This window comes from Hippopotamus amphibius, chromosome 4 (genome assembly GCF_030028045.1).
Source record: "Hippopotamus amphibius kiboko isolate mHipAmp2 chromosome 4, mHipAmp2.hap2, whole genome shotgun sequence".
Classification (NCBI taxonomy): Eukaryota; Metazoa; Chordata; class Mammalia; order Artiodactyla; family Hippopotamidae; genus Hippopotamus; species Hippopotamus amphibius.
The window spans coordinates 23,274,304-23,294,425 of NC_080189.1; the positions used below are offsets into that span (position 1 = coordinate 23,274,304).

The 20,122-nt window shown below is 40.9% G+C and overlaps 1 protein-coding gene across 1 annotated transcript; it reads left to right on the forward strand.

The window, feature by feature from the left end:
• Positions 1-2,529: 2,529 nt before the first annotated feature.
• ZC3HC1 (zinc finger C3HC-type containing 1) lies at positions 2,530-19,501 on the forward strand. Its single transcript, XM_057733476.1, has 10 exons — positions 2,530-2,710; positions 4,176-4,287; positions 6,926-7,076; positions 7,608-7,691; positions 12,333-12,460; positions 13,472-13,626; positions 14,378-14,621; positions 15,867-16,079; positions 16,530-16,736; positions 19,361-19,501. The coding sequence occupies exons 1-10, from the start codon at positions 2,565-2,567 to the stop codon at positions 19,427-19,429; spliced, it is 1,509 nt and encodes a 502-aa protein (XP_057589459.1). The 5' UTR covers positions 2,530-2,564; the 3' UTR covers positions 19,430-19,501.
• Positions 19,502-20,122: the final 621 nt, after the last annotated feature.

A 20,122-nucleotide genomic window follows, 5' to 3' on the forward strand; every position in this document is an offset into this window, starting at 1 on the left:
GTTGTGTTTGGGCTTGCAAAAGCATGTTCACTGCAGTGAGTTAACAATCTATTGAACTTAAAAGTGGCTCTGATTTCTGGCTACTACCACAAGAATGTGGGAACTTAAAAATTCTCAGTACTCTATATGCTAGTGGGTAGATGTGGTGGTAGAAATTTGTGGAAATTCTCATCTGATTGCTTAAATTTTATAAGTGAAATAGGGAACAAGGACATCAGCAGACGGAGGATGGATTTGAAGAAGCATTGAAGACTTGAGGAGAGAGATATGAAAGTCACCTATGAAAGTTGGAGAGAAGGTTCACTAGGGAAATGTAGTATGATTATTGGGCAGAATTAAGGGCCCACTTGAGGTCAACAATACAAAGAGAGACAAATCAGCATGTCATGCATTTTTCTTTAACCATATTCAGCTGACAGAGTGCGCAAGCAGAGTGGTGGAACATTGAACTCTATTGTGACTGAGGTTTGCGAAACGAGTACTACAAAGCAAGAAAGGTTCAAAGAAATTGAGAGTACATTCAAGAGAATGTATCATTTTCAGTTATATATTTTGCTTTTTATTATGACATTGTCAAAAATACTCAATAATATAAAGAATAATATAATGAACCCCCATGAGTCTATCACCCAAACCCAACAATTAAAAACATTTCTCATCTATTTTCATATTTTCTTTTCCTCCAGAATTTTAAAGCAAATGCAAGAGATCATACTAGTTCTCCCATAAATACTTCAGGATGTATCTCTTATAAGTAAGGTTTTGGTTGTGTGTGTGTGTGTGTGTGTGTGTGTGTGTGTTTGTTTTGTTTGACCCCACCAAGCAGCTTGTGGGATTTTAGTTCCCTGAGGGATCAGGGAACCTCAGCAGATTCAGGGATTGAACCTGGGACCTCAGCAGTGAGAGTGCAGAGTCTTAACCTCTGGACCACCAGGAAATTCCTGGTAAGGACTTTTAAAAACTATAATCACAGCACCATTATCACATATAACAAAACTAACAATAAGTCTTTAATATTAACTAATTCTCAGTCCATATTCAACTCTTGCAAAGGAATGATGATAATGATTGGCAACAAACTGAAGCTGGCTAAAGAGAGAAGAAATCGACAGGTGGTGGAGTTAGGAACAATAAAAAGGCTTAGATCAATAGGTTGAAAGTCCTGGTGGGTGAGAACATTTACTGGAGAGAGTGAGCTGGAAGGGGGGTGGGGTGGGGTGGTCCCACTTTAATCTTTGCCCATTGCTCAGTCACATCAGTCTTCTTTTTCTGTTGATTATATGAGGCAAACTCCTTCCAGTTTGGGATGCTGGAAGAGTCTGTGTAGATCTCTTTCCCACAATCTCATCTATTTTAACTCCAACACTGACGCTCTCAGGGGAATCTGCAGACTGAATTAGGTCCTCCTTTCCCCTAACCCTTGGTATTTCTTTGGAGCACTTGTAATTTCAAAAGTTCAGGAAAACGTATTTTTATAAAGTCTAACTCCACTAAGAACTACGTCTCCTTTGTTCACTGCTGACATTGCCAGTGCCGAGGACAGCGTCAGTAGGACACCCTCAATAAGTATTTTTGGGACAAAGCAGGGAAGAAGTGTTCCATAATGGCAAATGCCAGAGACTCCTAAACCCACCCGTAACACGGTTTCTAAGGATTCGAAACTACTGACTCTCAAGTGACGGTCACCATTCCGTCACATGTAGAAAGATATAACTTAGGAGAGTCTTAGGAGTTAATTACCTCAAGACCAAACTGGGCCCCTCACCCCTGCTGAACTCGCTCCAAAAACCTCTTACCAACTCAAGTATGCTCGTGCATAAAGCAAACGACTAATCTTGATGTTTAACCAGAGCCCTCACGCGAGAGCCTACCTCAGGTTTTTTTTTTTGGGGTGTTTGTTTTGGCCAAGCGGCAGGGCAGGCGGGACCTTAGCTTCCCCACGGGGGGATGGAAACCACACCTGCCCTGCAATGGAAGCAGGGAGTCTTAACCACTGGACCACCAGGGAAGTCCCTTCATCATTCTAAAATGGCCAAGAGGGTTTCCTAGGTGGCGCAGTGGTTAAGAATCCGCCTGCCAATGCAGGGGACACGGGTTCAATCCCTGCTCCAGGAAGATCCCACATGCTGCGGAGCAACTAAGCCTGTGTGCCACAACTATTGAGCCTGCGCTTTAGAGCCCATGAGCCACAACTATTGAGCCCATGTGCTGCAACTACTGAAGCCCACACGCCTAGAGCCCCTGCTCCGCAACAAGAGAAGCCACGGCAATGAGGAGCCCACGCACCACAACGAAGAGTAGCCCCCACTCACTGCAACTAAAGAAAGCCTGCACACAGCAAAAAAGACCCAACACAGCCAATAAAATAAATAAATTTATAAATAAATAAATAAATTTATAAATAAATAAATAAATAAAATGGCCAAGAAGGGCTGGGCCCCATGGTGACACCCAGCAGGTCGCTTGGGAGAAAGCGCGGGAAGCCGAAGGAGGATCTTAAAGGCTCAGAACGGAAGTTCCTGAGCCTTCACACCCCCGGGGAAGCAACACGGCAACGGACCAAGATGGCGGCGTCCAGTGAGGGGCCCGCGTTTGCCGCGGGGGTCGAAAAGAATTGGAGTGCGGTTGTTCGCTCCCCAGAAGGGACTCCCCAAAAAGTCCGGCAGCTGATAGATGAGGGGATTGCCCCGGAAGAGGGAGGCGCCGAAGCGTGAGTCCGCGAGTCCACCCTGGGTCTGGCGACGGCAGATTAGAGAGGCTTTAGCGGACTCAGGCCAGCAGGGATGGATACCCTGGGTCTGTAACGCGGCGGGTGGGGATGGCTTTGACCTGGGATCTTGAAGAAAGAGGGTTACATCGTTTAGTCGGCTTTAATCTTCTACTCGCGAGATACCGGATCCCGCACCGGGCGCAGTTTTGCCTTAAAACAGGTTTTGGCGGGGAAGGAAAAAAAGAGGGCCGCTAACTGAATGTGCGCACCTGATTTCTCCTAGGTTTCTTAACCTTTTTTGAGTCCTAGATACCTTTGGCAGCCTGGTAAAGCTTATGGACACCTCAGAATTATATTTTTAAATGCATAAAGTAAATTACATGGGATTATAAAGGATACCAATCACGTTGGAATGCAGTCAAGAAGTAAAAGAAAAAAAAAAGATGCAATAAAACGCTAGAGTTAAACAATATCTGTTATTGCCCATAATTTTGAAGTAGCGATGGGCGTAAACGGTATTTCACAACATGTGCAACAACCATAATGTGGTGGCAAAATGTCTGTGATTTCCATTGGTGACAAGTTTACAGGTACTGCTGATGCTACTATGGTTTTTTTAATTGTCTTCATTCATAATGGAAGGGAAATGCTACATTTCAGTTAGAGGTTACTAAAATAAATGTCATTTTTTATCCGAGTTCATGGATCTTCTGAATTTTTTCCAAGATCCACACCTCCCTGAGGCTCTTTGTAACTCTCAGAAGGATTCTTAGAGGAAATTACTTTAAGTTATAATAGTTGGTGTAGTCCTACTTTTATTAAAATTACTGTCATCAATTCCTCCCTGTAACCTTCCCAGGCACTGTTGAAATGCCTTTCACTGAGTTTAAAAGAATTGTTCTGCTGGGTTTTTTCCCCTTGAATTTTTTCATCAAATAGGCTAAAAATCTTTACTTTGATTTAGATTTTCAACGTAGTTCCTTTGGGGGAGAAGTGGGTATCAAGGATCAATCAGTTAGAAATATCAAAATTGTCATTTTCTGCTGTTAAAAGAGTTGAATTTGTAAGGTGGTTCAAATTGTATAACGCATAGATGCCTTGAGTCTTATTTTGGGTTTACGAAAGTTACGCAAAATACTGTTGGAGAACAGTAAGTTAGGTGGAACAGTTTGCCAATATAGGTTAGTGGAGCATGGTGGAGATAGAAATTGCTTGAAACTTAGTTCTGGCCAAACTGTAAAGAGATTTGAATGCCAGACTGAAGAGTTTGGATTCTACTTAGTAAGTAATGTGAAACTATTGAAAATGTTAAGCAGAAAAATTATGTGACTGAAATGATATTTAGAAAGGTTAAAATCCAGAGTGGTGTGATTGATGATGCGATGTGCAGAGAAGCTAGATACAAAACGTTTAGGCAAAGTGATGCCTTGCAAGGGTTACCCATAGTTCTGCCGCTTTGTTTTAGGAAGGACACATCTACCACATCCCAGTCAGTTAATGGATCACCCCAAGCAGAAGAACCTCCATTGGAATCTACAAGCAAAGAAGCCTTCTTTAGCAGAGTGGAAACATTTTCTATATCCTTTTTGGCTCATGTGAGTTGCTCCTGGAATTATTCTTCCAGGAGTAACACCACTTACTCTGATGTTTTAATTTTTAGAATTAATCTTGGTGAGAAATTTTTTAGGAAAATTAGCATCATAAAATATTAACCCTCAAAGGGACATTTGAGATCTAACCTTTTGTTTTTTACAGAAGGAAAAACTAAGAGTCTGAGAGAGGAAGGAATAATAACTAGCATTTGTATATAGTGTTTTCACAAATATTATCACATTTGAGCTTCACCTTAAACCTATGAAAGTAAGTATCATTATTCTCATTTTACAGAAGAGGAAACAGTTTCAGGTAGGTTATGTGTAATGTAAGGCTCTTAGCACCCAAACCTAATGTTTTTTGAAACTATACTACACTTCCTGTCACTTTCAAGATTTTCCTCTGTAAGTTATCTGTGGTTGCACAACAAATTATCCTAAAACTTAGTAGCTTAAAACCACAAACACTTATTATCTCACATTTTCTGTGGATCAGGAGTCTCAGCACAGCTTAGCTAAGTCCTCTGATTCAGGGTCTCTCTCAGACTATAGTCAAGGTGTTGGCCAGGGCTGCAGCCATCTCAGGGCTAGACTGGGAAAGGATCTGCTTCCAAGCTCACTCACCTGGTTGTTGGCAGGATTAACTTCCCATGGCTGTTGGGCTGAGGGTTTCAGTTCTGTACTGGCTTCTGGCTGGAGCTACATAGGCCTCTCACAGGGATAGTTCACAAGAGAGAGCAAGAGAGAAACCAGATTCTTTTTGTAACCTAGTCTCAACCAACATCACGTCACTTTTGCCATTTTCTATTTGCTAGAGTGTTTTTAATTTAAAGCAGTTACAGACTTATAGAAAGGTTGCACAGTTTACAAAGAACCTCCTTTTGAGTACTTGAAAGTAAGTTGCCAAAGTGACACCTTATTACCCCCAAATATTTCCCACAAACAAGGACTTTCTCTTATATGACCGCAATGAGACCATCAAAATTGGCAAGTTCACCTAGTAAATTACTCCATCTAACCCTCACATCATAATCATTACATCAGTTGTCGTAATAACGTCTTTTTATAGCAAAAGGATCCAGTTGAGAATCCTCAGTTTTTCCTTGAATTTCACGACCTTGATACTTTTGAAGACTATAGGCCGGTTGTTTTATAGAGTGTATCTCAATTTGTTGTTTGTCTGATGTTTCATTATAATTGGATTCAGGTTATGCAGGAGAATCACAGAAATGATGCTGTGTTCTCATTGCATCCTGTCAGGTGGCACATGATTTTGAACTGTCCATCTTACCGGCGATGATCATTTCGATGAACTGATTAAGGGACTGTCTGTCGGTGTTTTCCGTTGTAAAGTAACTTTTTCCTCCTTTGTAAGTAAGCTATTTTGTGGGGATGTACTTTGAAACTATGTAGTTATCACATTCCTCATCAAACTTTATGTAACTTATTTATTTGTAGCAGCATGGGCTTGTAATTTCCTTTTTTATTCAATGGGTTATAATCTATTACTATTATATATTTTGAGATTCCAGTTGTCCCTGATTTGGTGAGTGGGAGCCCCATGTAGATGCTCTTTACACCACACTTGGCGCCAGCACCCCAAGTTGGGTCCCCCTCTGTGTGGACCCGACTTGGGTTTTGACACCGTGCACTGAGCTGTCTCCTCCACCCTCCTGGCTTAGTCCTCTGCCTTGCTCACCACCTAGTAGCTTTAGGACTAAATTGTTCAGGAAGGGGAAAGTATTTTAACCATCCTTCTACTTCTGTTCCTTGGGTTAATTCCTGATATTGATATAGCATTTAAAATCATTTCCTTTTGTTATTTTTTGTTCCAATTGGATATAAATTTATTGCTACTTTGATATGATAATTATTTATTTAACTTAAGCTAGTTAAGTGATTCTATTACTTTTATTCTACATAATCCAGACTCCTTTAACATTTGTATCTAAGTTCTGTTTGTAGCTTTCAGTCCTCCTTTTGCTGCAATTAGAATGTTTTCAAATTCCCATATGCCTTGTAAAAATATTAGAACTTCCCCGTGTCTTTCATGTGTTATCCTTTTCTCCCCTGTACTCTGTAAAACAAGAACACTATAGGTAAAGTAGAAAAAACTAGTGTTGAATATTAAAGATCAATAAATATTTTAGGTGCACATACTTATAGATGCTCTTGATGCTCTCAGCCTATTTAAAACACATATACTTTAGTATATAACAATCAAATTTGGGACAGGGAAGAATAATGAATATTATTAATTTTACTGACTTTATTCTTCAAAAGGTAAAAGTGGATGTGATACAATAGGAGAGCATAGATGAGTGATAAAGTATTTCTGCTTGTTTGACCTTCACCATCCCTTATTGCTCAGGCAAATCCCAGTGCTTTCGCTAGTGTTTTCAAATCCCTAGTATTTCATATTAAGCAACAGTGAATGGCTTTTCTACTCCACCCCACAACCAATAATAAAATAAACATTCTAAACATATAAAATACATAGGGCTTCCTATTGCTTTCCCTCTTAATTTGTTTATTCCTATATACATTAAGAGTGAGTTAAAGTTTTCATTTCTGACTTGTTCATTTTAATGTACATGCATGTTGTTTTTCTTAACGTGGATACTCTTTGAAATGGGCAGGTAAGCCCCCTGAGCTGTCTCCTCTGGTCTGTGCAAAATATGGCTGGGTCACAGTTGAATGTGACATGCTGAAGTGCTCCAGCTGTCAAGCTTTTCTCTGTGCCACTTTACAGCCAGCTTTTGATTTTGACAGATGTAAGTATAAAGTACAAATTACACTTTTTTCCATATTCAAAAGATGTCTCTACTAGTTTTTCTGAAAAGACCAGTCACTTGTGTTTGATCAAAGAATGCGTACTTCTATATATGAGGCCAATTTGTGATTGTCTTAGCTTAAGTCATTACTTTTTTTTTTTGCTCAGCTACTTTAGAATAAACCTGACTTTATGTATTCTGGGAAACTAACAGCAGTATGTTTATTTTATGGTTCTGAAATTTATGCTTAGGCTAAGAGACACAGGACTTTTATGAAGGCGTGCATGCTGGAATGCCCTGCCTTATAAGATACATGGTATCTCATTTGTTATTAATCTTAGAATCTTGATTTAGAACTTGTTTTGTGAAAAATATTAAGATAATGCAGTTGCTAATATTTCTTATCTTTAAAAATTCTCTTAGTTATTTCAATTCTTAGTTGTATCTGTACTCTTGAGGGCTTTTGGCCATTGGATTTTGAATCTATATAAGGCATTGTTTTTAAGGCATTGTTACCTATGTGGGTTTCAGATAAGGAACGATGTGCTGAGCTGAAGAAAGCCTTGTGTACTGCCCATGAGAAGTTCTGTTTCTGGCCAGACAGCCCCTCTCCAGGTACTTATTTCCAAGATTTTCCATTTACCATCTCTTCTTGGTCAGTGTGTTTGTTTTTGTTTTTTGTTTTTTTAATTGGGGTGTAGTTGCTTTACAATGTTGTATTAGGTTCTACCGTACAGCAAAGTGAATCAGGTACATGTATACGTATATCCCCTCTTTTTTGGATTTCCTTCCCATTTATGTCACCACAGAGCGTTGAGTACAGTTTCCTGTGCTGTAGAGTATGTTCTCATGTTATCTATTTTATACATATTAGTGTATATATATCAATCACAATTTCCCGGTTCATCCCACCCCCGTCATTGCATTTCTAATATTGTGTATTTCTTTGCGAAAATCTAGTCTTTGAAGTTTCTTTTTCCTCCTTTCTATTTGTGCTTTACAAGAGAACTAACATTCATTCACTTATTATGTTATTACTTTATTACGTGCATTTGACATACCAGAGGTTTAACCATGTATACATTATCCCATTTAATCCTCTTAGGGTCCCTGGGAGGTAGATATTATCAACCCGATTTTTAGGTGAGGAAACAGAATCAGAAATCTTAAAACCAACTAGTAAGGAGCCATAACCATGGTTTTATCTGAGTTCAAACTCTCTGCTTTTCCCACCATAGCAAATAGCCCCATGTTCTACCCAGGCTTCCTGGTACACTAGTGACACTAATGGTGGCAGTTAAACAGGGTTCGGTTGCTAAAGACTCACAGGACCCCTCATGAGAGTAATTACAAATCTACGGTTTATTACGGTAAAATAGCACAATATATCAGTAGCACTGAAGTAAGGATATCATCACCGCTAAAGACTGCTCCCTGGCAAAGGGTCTGGAGAGGCCAGGTGCAGGCTCCTCTTATCCTTCCTGTATAAGGGCTGTGTGTGTGTGCACTCTCTCTCAAATCAGAAACCACTGATATGTGCACAAAACGCCTCAGGACAAGGGAACCTGAGATGTAGTCACAAGTGGGATTTGTTTATATTTTGCTGGTCATATTGGCATATTCCTGCTGAGTAACCATCCTGAACAGCAGAGCCCCCTGCAGAGCTCACCAAGACAAGGGGCAAAACCCTGGACCCGTGGTTACAAAGCAGCACTATTAATCCATATATTTCATTCTTGACCAGAAATCAGAGCCTTGTTGGTATGTTTTTTATTTTAGTAGGACAGCTCAGGCTAATTCCAGGGTCACTGATGCCCAGGAATATTCCATGAGTGACTACTAAGAGGAAAAAATAGATGGAAAGTGGCCATAGAGTGCCATCTACTGATATATGAAGAGGTGATAGAAAAGGAATTATTAAAGAAATAAAATTGTTAAAGTGAAAGTGACTGCATAACAAGGATTTCCTGCTGTTGGCCTAGCTGTTTCACTGTGGAGTGTAACAAAACTCAGTCAATATTTGAATATTCTCTGTCCAGTGCACCCAGAGATAGATTCTCTACCTGCCAAAGCTTCTGTTGGTGGTTCCCAACTCTTGTTACTGTGCACTCTATTTTCTTTCCTTTTTTTTTTTTTTAAATTTTTTTGCATTTAAATTTTTTGTACAATTTTTAAAGGTTACTTTCCATTTACAATTATTACAAAATATTGGCTGTATTTCCCAGGTTGTACAATACACTCTGCTTTCTTGGTACCATTCGTGACTTCAGCTACCACCTACTTGAAGACTTCTAACTTCTATTCAGACGTCTCTTTTGAACTTGACTCATATTTTCAACTACCTTCTAAACATTTCCACTTAAAATCTTACAGGTACATAGAACTCAAAATATACAAAACTAATTTCTTCATCTTACACTTAAAACTTTCTTCACTTCTTATGTTGTCTGCATCTTGGTAAATGTTACTCACCTCCCCCTCCAGTTATGCTACCCAAAAACCTGAGAGTCGCCTTAGATGCCCTTCCTTATCGTCACCAGCTGGTCCTACCCATTCTACCTCCTAAATAGATCTCAAATATGACCTTCCAACTATATCATCCCTTGATTTGGTTTTTTAACATTCAAGAGACTTTTGTGTGGAGAAAGGAACACCCAACTATTTATACTTTAATGCTTGCATTTATTAAGCATATCTAATAAAATTGTGAAGGTAATTTTTTTCTAATATTTACCAGTAATTACAAACTAAATTAAATCCCTATAAACATTTTAAATTACAGTTACTAATTTATTAGGACTAATTATTTTGAGCATATCAAATATTCTAAAGTAGACAAAATGCATTACTTGTGAAACATATTTAAACTTATGTTAAGACATTTTCATGATGGGATTAATTTCTTCTCTGTTCACTCTTTTTTCCTTCACAGGTTTGTTTTTTTTTTTTTCTTTTTTTTGTTTGTTCCTTCATAGGTTTTTACTGGTACTTTCTTAGGGTTTTAACAATCAGACCAAACCCTGGATTAGAAGATGTTCAGATAGATGTTGGAATCTGATTTCTTCTCCCAAGTTTTGTTAAACCAAAGCCACTGGTCATCAGGACATGTTTCCTTTTTATTATTAAACCTCACTTTTTTAAAAAAAATTTATTTTTATTTATTTATTTATGGCTGCGTTGGGTCTTTGTTGCCGCATAAGGGCTTTGTCTAGTTGTGGCGAGCAGGGCTACTCTGTTGCCGTGCACAGGCTTCTCAGTGTGGTGGCTTCTCTTGTTGAGGAGCATGGGTTCTAGGCGTGAGGGCTTCAGTAGTTGTGGCACGAGGGCTCAGTAGTTGTGGCACATGGGCTTACTTGCTCCTCAGCATGTGGGATCTTCCCAGACCAGGGCTGAAACCCGTGTCCCCTGCATTGGCAGGCGGATTCTTATCCACTGTGCCACCAGGGAAGTCTCAAACCTCACTTTTTTAACTTCCACACCTTTTCTCATTGATTTCAGTTTTTTATTAAATGACTTTTCTAGTAAAATGTTGCATCTTTTAAAATTAATGACATGTTTTGACATATTTGGTTGCTTGCAATAACTTTAAGTAATTTGATCAACTCTTAAGGAATGTCGTGTTGCTCTTGAATATAGAAAATGTCTCTGTTTTATTTTTAACTTTTTAAGTAATTTCTAAAATTTTGGAATGTTTCAAGTATAGAAAAAAGTGTAGATAATATAAGAAACATCTCTGTATCTACCACCCAATCTCACCTAATGCTAACATTTTGCTATCCTTGCAAAACCACTCCACCCTGCTTTCTTTCTGTTAATCAGGAAGAATTACAGATACAGCTGTATAGTCCTCCCCAGTTTCATTCCCTGTCTCCCTATCCTGCAGTAACTACTGTTCTGAATTTGGTGTCCATGATTTGCTTACATGGTTTCTATATCTACAACATTTACAGCATTTACAACATTATGTATCTAGAAGCAATATATATGGCACTATATATTTGTTTTAAAATGTTCTATAAATGTTATCATTCCGTATATATTCTGCAACTTACCTTTTGTAAGGGGAGTGAACTTTTTTGAAATTAATCCATGTTGTCACATGTAGGATGTTTGAATTAGTAGGGCCATCTAGAATTTTAATCTCTTAGGAGATGAGGGATAGTGTTTATGTAGTTAACTCTCCCTTTGGGAAAACCAGCTTATTCATTTTAGAACCTCCTGTCAAACCCTCTTTCTACATGATTGTTGTCTGTGACTATAACTTGAACACCCTTTTAACTGAGTTATGTGTCATCACAGGTGCTAATCAAGCTTTCCTATACTTGGTATACTTCCTACTTACTCTGATTCTGTTTAGCATATCTGCTCTTCCCTTCTCTGCTTACACAGATTTTCCACTTTTAGATGTATAGATTAATGTTTTTCATCAAATTTGGGAAGTTTTCAGTTAGTATTTCTTCAAATATTCTTTCTGCCCCCTTCCCTCGCTTTCTTCTGGGTCTCCCATCATGCAGGTATCAGTGTACTTGATAGTGTTCCTTCATTCAACATTGATGCTCCTTCTCTCCATCTGTATGCCACTGATATCTCAGAGGAATTACTACTTTAAATCACCTCAGTGTCTGCTAAGCTTATTTCTTTGCATCCAGACTGACCCCTTAGTCTCTACTCTAAAGTAGTGCATATTGTCTATAATATCACTTCTTCCTTTTAAAAAATCTTCCAGTAGTTTCTCATCACATACATTAATAAAATCGTGGTCTGGCTACTGTTTATACTTTAACCTTCTCTCCAACTGGTCTTCCCACAGGAATACTGTGTTCCAACCCTGTGAAACTATTTAGTATTCCCCACATGTGCTATCCTTTAGGGCTTTACTTTTACACACTGTTGTTGGTCTTTCCAATTCAGCTTAGACCTAAGAATCATTTCCTGAGACTCTGCTTTTTAAACATAACCACAGGGACTTCCCTGGCAGTCCAGTGGTTAAGGCTCCACACTCCCAATGCAAGGGGCACGGGTTCAATCCCTGGTCAGGGAACTAAGATCCCACATGCTGCATATCACGGCCAAAAATAAAATAAAATAAAAATAAACATAATCACAAAAGTACTATCACAGTTCTATCCAAAAAAATCAGTGATTTCTTAATATCATCAAATATCATCAGTTTTACATTTCCCTTGTTATTCTATACATGCTTTTTATTTTTTATAATTTGCACCAATATAATCTTCCAGTTTACTTTTTCCACAGATCGATTTGGGATGTTGCCATTGGATGAGCCTGCTGTTCTTGTTAGTGAATTCCTAGATCGTTTTCAAAGCCTTTGTCACTTGGACCTCCAGCTTCCTTCCCTTAGGCCAGAGGACTTAAAAACTATGGTGAGTTTCTCTTGGCTAGCATACAGTAGCCTTCAGTTGTCACCAGCATGAAGCATTTCTTTTAATGACAAGAGGATGCAGATAGCTAAAAAGAAAACTACTTGTTTGTCTCTCAACTGACCTTTTTCAGTCTCTATTCTAAAGGTGACTTGAGGGTTTAAATAAAAAGTTCTGTTTAAACTTTTAGATAGGATTCTTTAAGTGGCGTAAATTCAGTTTTATCTCAATTTGTTACTTAAACTATTTAACAGAAGATACTGAAATGTGGCTTCATGTGGTTTATTGCATACCATTTTCCAAAGAAAGTGCTGGAGAAGTTATGAACTCCCTTCTCCCTTGTAAACAGAAATTTTGAAATGCTCTGGCCCATCTGTACTTTGAAACTGAACATTTACTGTCCCATTTCCTCATCCTGTGGGTATTGTGTCAAGACAAACTTTACTGTAGGAAATAGAAGCTACTATTCTGCTTCTTCAAGTTGAGAAGCTGTTATGGATTTTAGCACCAAACTATTACCCTCTGATACTTATTGTAAATGTCCCCCTGTCCCTAGCCAATGTAAGTTTTTTCCACCCTGTCATAGTTCTTTATTATTCTTAGAACAAAAGTAAAGATTGTGGCAAGTTTTTTTGTTGTGCCAAAAGTAAATTCAGTGTCAGGCCAAGGAATAAGTAGTAGTCTGTTGTCATTATTTGGGTTTGAAGTTTACAGGTTTCAGAGAAAATATGCAATTGGTAATTGGAAAACAACTCAGTATTAAGAAAAGATGTGGCAGTTCCAGGAAAACTGCTTCCTTCCTCAATCAGCAGATCCAGGGCAGTTGAGAAAGCTTCTGTGTGAGATTTTAGCCTGTGCTAGAAGTAAACCTGTGCTCCAGTGAAGAGAATTGTCTTCGTGTTTGTCATTTTTTTTTTCATGATTTTTGCCTTGTACCATCTAGATAAATCATTATCTATGACTTCTTTTCATGGTGATTGAAACTTTAAGTCTTTTATCTTGGTTCCTTTGTAGTGCTTGACAGAGGACAAGATCAGTCTTCTCCTGCACCTGCTTGAAGATGAACTTGATCACCGAACTGATGAGAGAAAAACTGCAACCAAATTAGGCTCAGACATCCAAGTCCACGTCACTGCCTGTATTCTCTCCGTGTGTGGCTGGGCGTGTAGGTTAGCAAATTTGCCTGGGGACATAAGCCATGACAACATATACCCATATACATCAGTTACTCATAGCATTTGGAAATCACGTGGTGTTTCCTGTGAGAAGAACAGTGACAAAGAAAAACTAGGGGTGGAGGAGGGATAGTAAGAATTAGTAGTAAAACCAGAATTAGAACTCAGGAATTCTTGAACACACCTGAACTTTGTTTCTTTTTACTATCACTTCCCAGCTGGGAATTTGTGTTATTATAAACAGTGAAACTCCTTTCTAGCTGTAGAAAGGGAAAACCAGTTTAACTGATAAAAACTACCAAAGGAAGCACCAGCTGGAATCATCTAAGCCCTCTGTTGGTGTTTCCATTCCAGCTGCTCAATTTGGCACAGACTCCCTCTGAGATAGAAAACTGTCAGACCAATTTTGATTTACTTCTTTGGTAGATTAATGAATACTTTTCATTTACAAGGAAAAACACTTAAAGGGGACATCAGAAGTTTCTAAAACATACTTTTAAAATAGTCTTGCCATAGAGAGCACGCTTATACCCCTAGATCTTTCTATAGGAAGTACGTGAGAGATGATGAAGTTGGCTCCTGGGGTCAGAGGACAAGGGCCCTGAGAGGAGGTGGTTCCCAATCCACTGGACTGTTTCAGAGATTTGTTTGTTGAAATGAAGCATATTCACAGATCATCACGCTTAGTCCCTTGGAAATGTCACCCTTTGAGAAAACGCACTTTTTTTTCTCTATTCCTACATAGTTCTTCGTTGGAACCCATGCAGCTCTCCCTCATAACATGTTCACAGTGTATGAGGAAAGTGGGGCTCTGGGGCTTCCAGCAGATCGAGTCATCCATGAGCGACCTGGATGCCTCCTTTGGCCTGACCAGCTCCCCCATCCCAGGCTCTGAGGGCCGGCCGGAGCGCTTCCCTCTGGTGCCGGAGTCTCCTCGGAGGATGATGACTCGAAGCCAGGATGCCACGTTTGCCCCAGGCTCGGAGCAGGTATAGATTGAGTTGGCTTGTTTGGGGTGGACTTTTTTTTATATATATATTTATTTATATATATATATATGTTTTTTTAAATATATTTATTTATATATATATATTTGGTTGTGCCAGCTCCTTAATTGCAGCACAAGGGCTCCTTAGTTGCAGCATGTGAACTTTCAGTTGTTTCATGCATGTGGGATCTAGTTCCTTGACCAGGGATCGAACCCAGGCCCCTTGCATTGGGAGAGTCAGTCTTAACCACTGGACCAGCAGGCAAGTCCCAGGGTGGACTTTTTAAAAACAACATTCTTACCAAAGGTGTTGTTGGTGGAAAAGTTGGAAATTAATTTAGGTTAAGCTTCACTTCTAACCACATTGATCGGAATACTACAGAGTGGTTTTTATCATCAGTTGCTGTGGAGATGCTCAATTCATTATTTTGTATAGAAATCTAATATTCTTTGAAGAGTTTAGTTATGCAGACAGTTCAGAAACTAAATTCTTTTTTTTTTTTAATTTTTTTATTTTTGGCTGCACTGAGTCTTCGCTGCTGTGCACGGGCTTTCTCTAGTTATGGTGAGCGGGGGCTACTCTGGCTACTCTTTGTTGCAGTGCGTGGGCTTCTCAGTGCAGTGGCTTCTCTTGTTGTGGAGCACGGGCTCTAGGCATGTGGGCTAAGTAGTTGTGTCACACATGCTTAGTTGCTCCTTGGAGTGTGGATCTTCCTGGACCAGGGCTCGAACCCATGTCCCCTGCATTGGCAGGCGGATTCTTTTTTTTCTTTTTTTTTTTTTATAAATTCATTTATTTATTTTTTTATTGGCTATGTTGGGTCTTCATTGCTGCACTCAGGCTTTTCTCTAGTCGCGGCGAGCAGGGGCTGCTCTTCATTGTGGTGTGTGGGCTCCTCATTGTGGTGGCTTGTCTTGTGGAGCACGGGCTGTAGGCGTGTGGGCTTCAGTAGTTGCGGCACATGGGCTCAATAGTTGTGGCACATGGGCTTAGTTGCTCCGTGGCATGTGGTACCTTCCTGGGGCAGGATCTGTGTGCCCTGCATTGGTGGGTGGATTCTTAACCACTGTGCCACCTAGGAGGTCCCAACAGGCAGATTCTTAACCACTGTGCCACCAGGGAAGTCCCAGAAACTAAATTCTTATAGTTTTTAAAATATTAGCTTTCACATGCTTCTAGAAATATTTCACCTAACCATAGTCATTAATGTCATTGGGGTACTTCATCATCTCCCCTTTCCTTCAGGCTGAAAGGAGCCCAGGTCCCATCATCTCCAGAACTCGGAGCTGGGACTCTTCCAGTCCTGTTGACCGTTCTGAGCCAGAGGCCGCTAGCCCCACCACCAGAACCCGCCCAGTGACTCGAAGTATGGGAACAGGAGACGCCACGGGCCTGGAAGTGCCATCTAGTCCTCTTCGGAGAGCCAAACGGGCTCGCCTCTGCTCTTCTGGCAGCTCAGTGAGTCCACCCACGTGTGTGGAGGTCCCTGAGCACAACGGCACCCAAGCCCTCACCATGCAGCACAGAGAAGCAGGCATGAGCCTAGCCTGGTCCTGTGCCTAAAAGGAGGCCATGGGAATAAGTTTAAAGATGGGACAGTTGGGTGACGAGAGGAAAAAAAATTTAAGGGTTTTATCATTTGTTTCTTTGGGATGGCTTCTGGGAACATAATAAATTTGTCTAGCCCAAGGGACAGTAGTGAGACCTGATAAGACATGGTTTAACACGAAGGGAGTGAAAGAATTTTAAAAGTGAAAGGGCAATACCTAGGCAAAGTTTACAGGAGAACATAAAACTAGAAACGTGTGTGTTGTGAGATTCTGGAATTGACAACTTATAGCAGTGCCTCCCTGCACTTACATAGTATCTGCCTTTCATTAACACTGATCTCTCTTCCTCCTCTCTCAGGACACATCTTCCCGAAGCTTCTTTGATCCCACTTCTCAGCACAGAGACTGGTGCCCTTGGGTGAATATCACACTTGGCAAAGAAACCAGGGAGAATGGTGGAACCAAGGTAGATGTCAGCACCCCGGCAGAGCCAGGCTGGAAGGCAGTGCTGAACATCCTCCTGGCCCACAAAGAGTCTAACCAGCCAGCTGAAACTGACTCCATGGTAAGATAAGCCATTGCTCTGATCATGTGCAGCACTTGCTGTTTAGGGGATGAGGAGGAGAGGCTGGTCCTATAATTAGCACCCTGCCTGCCCGCAGCTTTCGTAAGTCAAGGTAGACTCAGTCTGGGTTCATCCTAGAGAACAGGCATGGGACTGGTTCAGTCTTTCTGCAGTTTAGCACCTGCCATTCCACCAAATGCCGATATATTCTATGTGTTCTCACCTCAAATGACTCGAAGTAGGAAAGGAGTGCAGAAACAGAAAGAGATGAACAGGCCACTGCTCCGGCCTTGCGTTGCAGAGCAGCTGCTTTTTCCATCTGCATTGCTGTCACTTGCACTTGGAGCCTGGCCAGTTAACTTAGCTGTCTGGACAGAGCACTGTGCTCTGCCCCCACGACCACGATTTTGTTCCTCATGGTGGGCACGTTACTTTGCTGTGTTCTGTGGCCCCAGGCTTATGCACTGACCCTCAGCTGCTATCACAGTAATGACTACTGCTGGTGACACTTGTGGGGAAATGCAAACCCGTCATGACAGCTGAGAAAACAACTCAAGTGTTGGCTCTGTGCAAAGGATGGAAGTGAGAGGAGGGTGGGCATTAAGGAATCTCGAGAACTGCATTCTCTTTGCCTTACTGGCTCATTCCCAAATTTGTCATGTAACCTGGTATAAATATAATAATTTCTGACCTCTGTTCCCTCCAAGGACAGAAGTAAAATAATACTTGCCAGCAGATGTTTATCAGAAGCATTCCCAGATTCATGGTTTTTTAGGGTCGCAGGATTCCACTGGAGGGAGCTATAGTAATGCTATAAGCCTAAGAATGTACCTTCATACCCTTAGTAAATATGCAGATGATGGTTTTCTACGTTTTTTCCCCCCCCAAAAAAAATCTGCACTTTTTCCAGTTTAAAACCTTGAAAATACGTAAAGCTATCTGAAGACAGTGTTTGGCCCACCTTTCAAGTGGGAGAGATTAGATCTGTCTTTGCACATGTGTTCTCTCTGCCTAGATCCTCCTGAAATACTGTACTGGCAGTTGTAATTGACTCCCCCTCTGTCACTTTCATGCTCACCAGAAACCCCACAGAGCTTGCTTTTTTTTTTTTGGCCTTGCTGTGTGGCTTATGGGGACCTTAGTTCCCCGACCATGGATCAAGCCCGTCGAAGTCTTAAGCACTGGACCACCAGGGAAGTCCCTTTTTATTTTTATTTTTATTTTTTTGGTAGTGGGAAAAGTTGGCCTCATAATCGGCCCTGGGTTCCAAGACTTTGAAGGTCCATTTTGGCAACTTGTCTTTTAAGAGTCTCCACAGCTGCTGTGACTGGGAAATACGAAAATTGGAGGCTCTGCAGTAAAGGATCTTGAAGTTAGGAAAAAGTTTATACTATTTTTCAACTTAAATTTCTTTCAATTTTCTCACTATATTAACTAAATTGCCCTCAGTCACAAGTAAGAGTCCAAACTTTTCCCTCCTGGAACTTTATTTTATTGAGACATTCAGCCACAAAGGGGATAAGAAAACAGTGAAAACGTCATCTTCTATCAGAAACTGGAGGGAACTTTGTGGATTATCTCGCTGAGACTCTGTGCTCCTCGCTGTGACCCCGTGCTCCTCACTGAGACCCCGTGCTCCTCACTGAGACCCCGTGCTCCTCGCTGTGACCCCGTGTCCTCACTGAGACCCCGTGCTCCTCACTGAGACCCCGTGCTCCTCACTGAGACCCCGTGCTCCTCACTGAGACCCCGTGCTCCTCGCTGAGACCCCCGTGCTCCTCGCTGAGACCCCCGTGCTCCTCGCTGTGACCCTGTGCTCCTCACTGAGACCCCGTGCTCCTCGCTGTGACCCTGTGCTCCTCGCTGTGACCCCGTGCTCCTCACTGAGACCCCCGTGCTCCTCACTGTGACCCTGTGCTCCTCACTGAGACTCCGTGCTCTTCACTGAGACCCTCAAAGGCAGAGAGAGCCAAGTGTTCTGCTTCACTGAGAACTTTTTATCTTTTAGTGAACTGTTTGTCTCCCTGTAACACCATTTCTCAGAATCTCAGATCACTTCACAGGCACGATCAAGTGGCAGTGAGATTCTTCCTATTATTAGCTCTGCTGGCTAAAACATGAAGCTGAGAAGGCTAAGGTCATAGTTTAAATTCTTAAGGGTCATTTAACTTTGTTTCATTCTTTGGCCTTAGATTATACTGTTAACACCAGCTAGGCATCTTGTAAATGTGAATCCTTGTTCACAAGAAATAATGAATAGGGCCAATTCAGCATCACAGATGAGAAATCAGTGCGAAACGTGTGCTGCACTGATGGTGGGTCACAAGGGTCATCCTTCATCAAAGATGAGGACATATATGGATGCTTCAACGACGACATAAGCTGTATTTTAGAGGTTCTGGGTGTATTAGCAGTAATCTAACAGTAGACTCGAGCTTGATTTTTTAGTCTGGCTTTAGGTGTAGAGTATATACAGCACAATATAAAATTAACTTGGTTTTCTCGCTCCTAAACATATCTAGATCATTGTGGGAGAAATTTATAGACCATGCCTGAAAGCTATTACCTACCCTTTGTCTCTGTAAAAGAATTTAATCTCTAATAATGAGCTTTTTTATCTGTAGAGTCTCTCTGAGAAATCAAGGAAGGTATTCCGAATATTCCGGCAGTGGGAATCTTTATGCTCATCCTGAAGATATTCCAGCCCTTCCTGCAGAGAAGTGGAATGAGTGGCTTTGAAAAATAAAGCCTGAATTCGCTTTTGAGCAGCTGATGCTAAGTTTTTCTCCGTTCTGGTTTAATCATAAGGAGCCCCTGCCCTTGCAGGGGCATGTGTGTCATCATCTGCATCTGACTGAGGGGAAAACCTGTTTGCAACGTGGGAATGTGGGCAGGGAGAGGTGGCAAGCCTGGCTCTCTTAAAGGAGTGCATGGTTCCAAAACTCAGCAGAGGACCTCGGACTCCTTACAAAGCTCAACGGAGGACCCAGGACTTGAGCATTTCTAGCGTCTTTAGTAGGGGCCGTGTTTTGAGGACTCTTGTATTCCAGGAATGTGTCAGTATGTGTTAATAAAATATTTGTTAAGATTCTTACAGCTGGAGAACTGTTTTCTTCCTTGTCTAATGGGCTGGTGTAAAGGAAGCTGAGACTGAGAAAACTACAGTGGAGCAGTTAAAGTCAGAATTTCAGTTTTCAGATTGGCTGCAAAGCCTGGAATTTATTTGTGATTCTAGCCAAAGAAGTATTCCTAAACCAGGGGCAAGACATTGTTGATTATATCACCAGGAGATCTCCTGATGTGTTAGAGTGAATGGTAAGCTGATAAGTTTCTCTCTTCACTTTGATAGCAACGGAATAAGAGACTATAACAAAGGGAGGAAAGCT

Bases quoted from the DNA above. Each gene is read 5' to 3' on its own strand.
- ZC3HC1 (XM_057733476.1), top strand. From the start codon at position 2,565: ATGGCGGCGTCCAGTGAGGGGCCCGCGTTTGCCGCGGGGGTCGAAAAG. The intron at 13,627-14,377 runs GTTAGCAAATTT...ATTCCTACATAG, and splicing joins GTGTGTGGCTGGGCGTGTAG to TTCTTCGTTGGAACCCATGC. The intron at 16,737-19,360 runs GTAAGATAAGCC...TTTTATCTGTAG, and splicing joins CAGCTGAAACTGACTCCATG to AGTCTCTCTGAGAAATCAAG.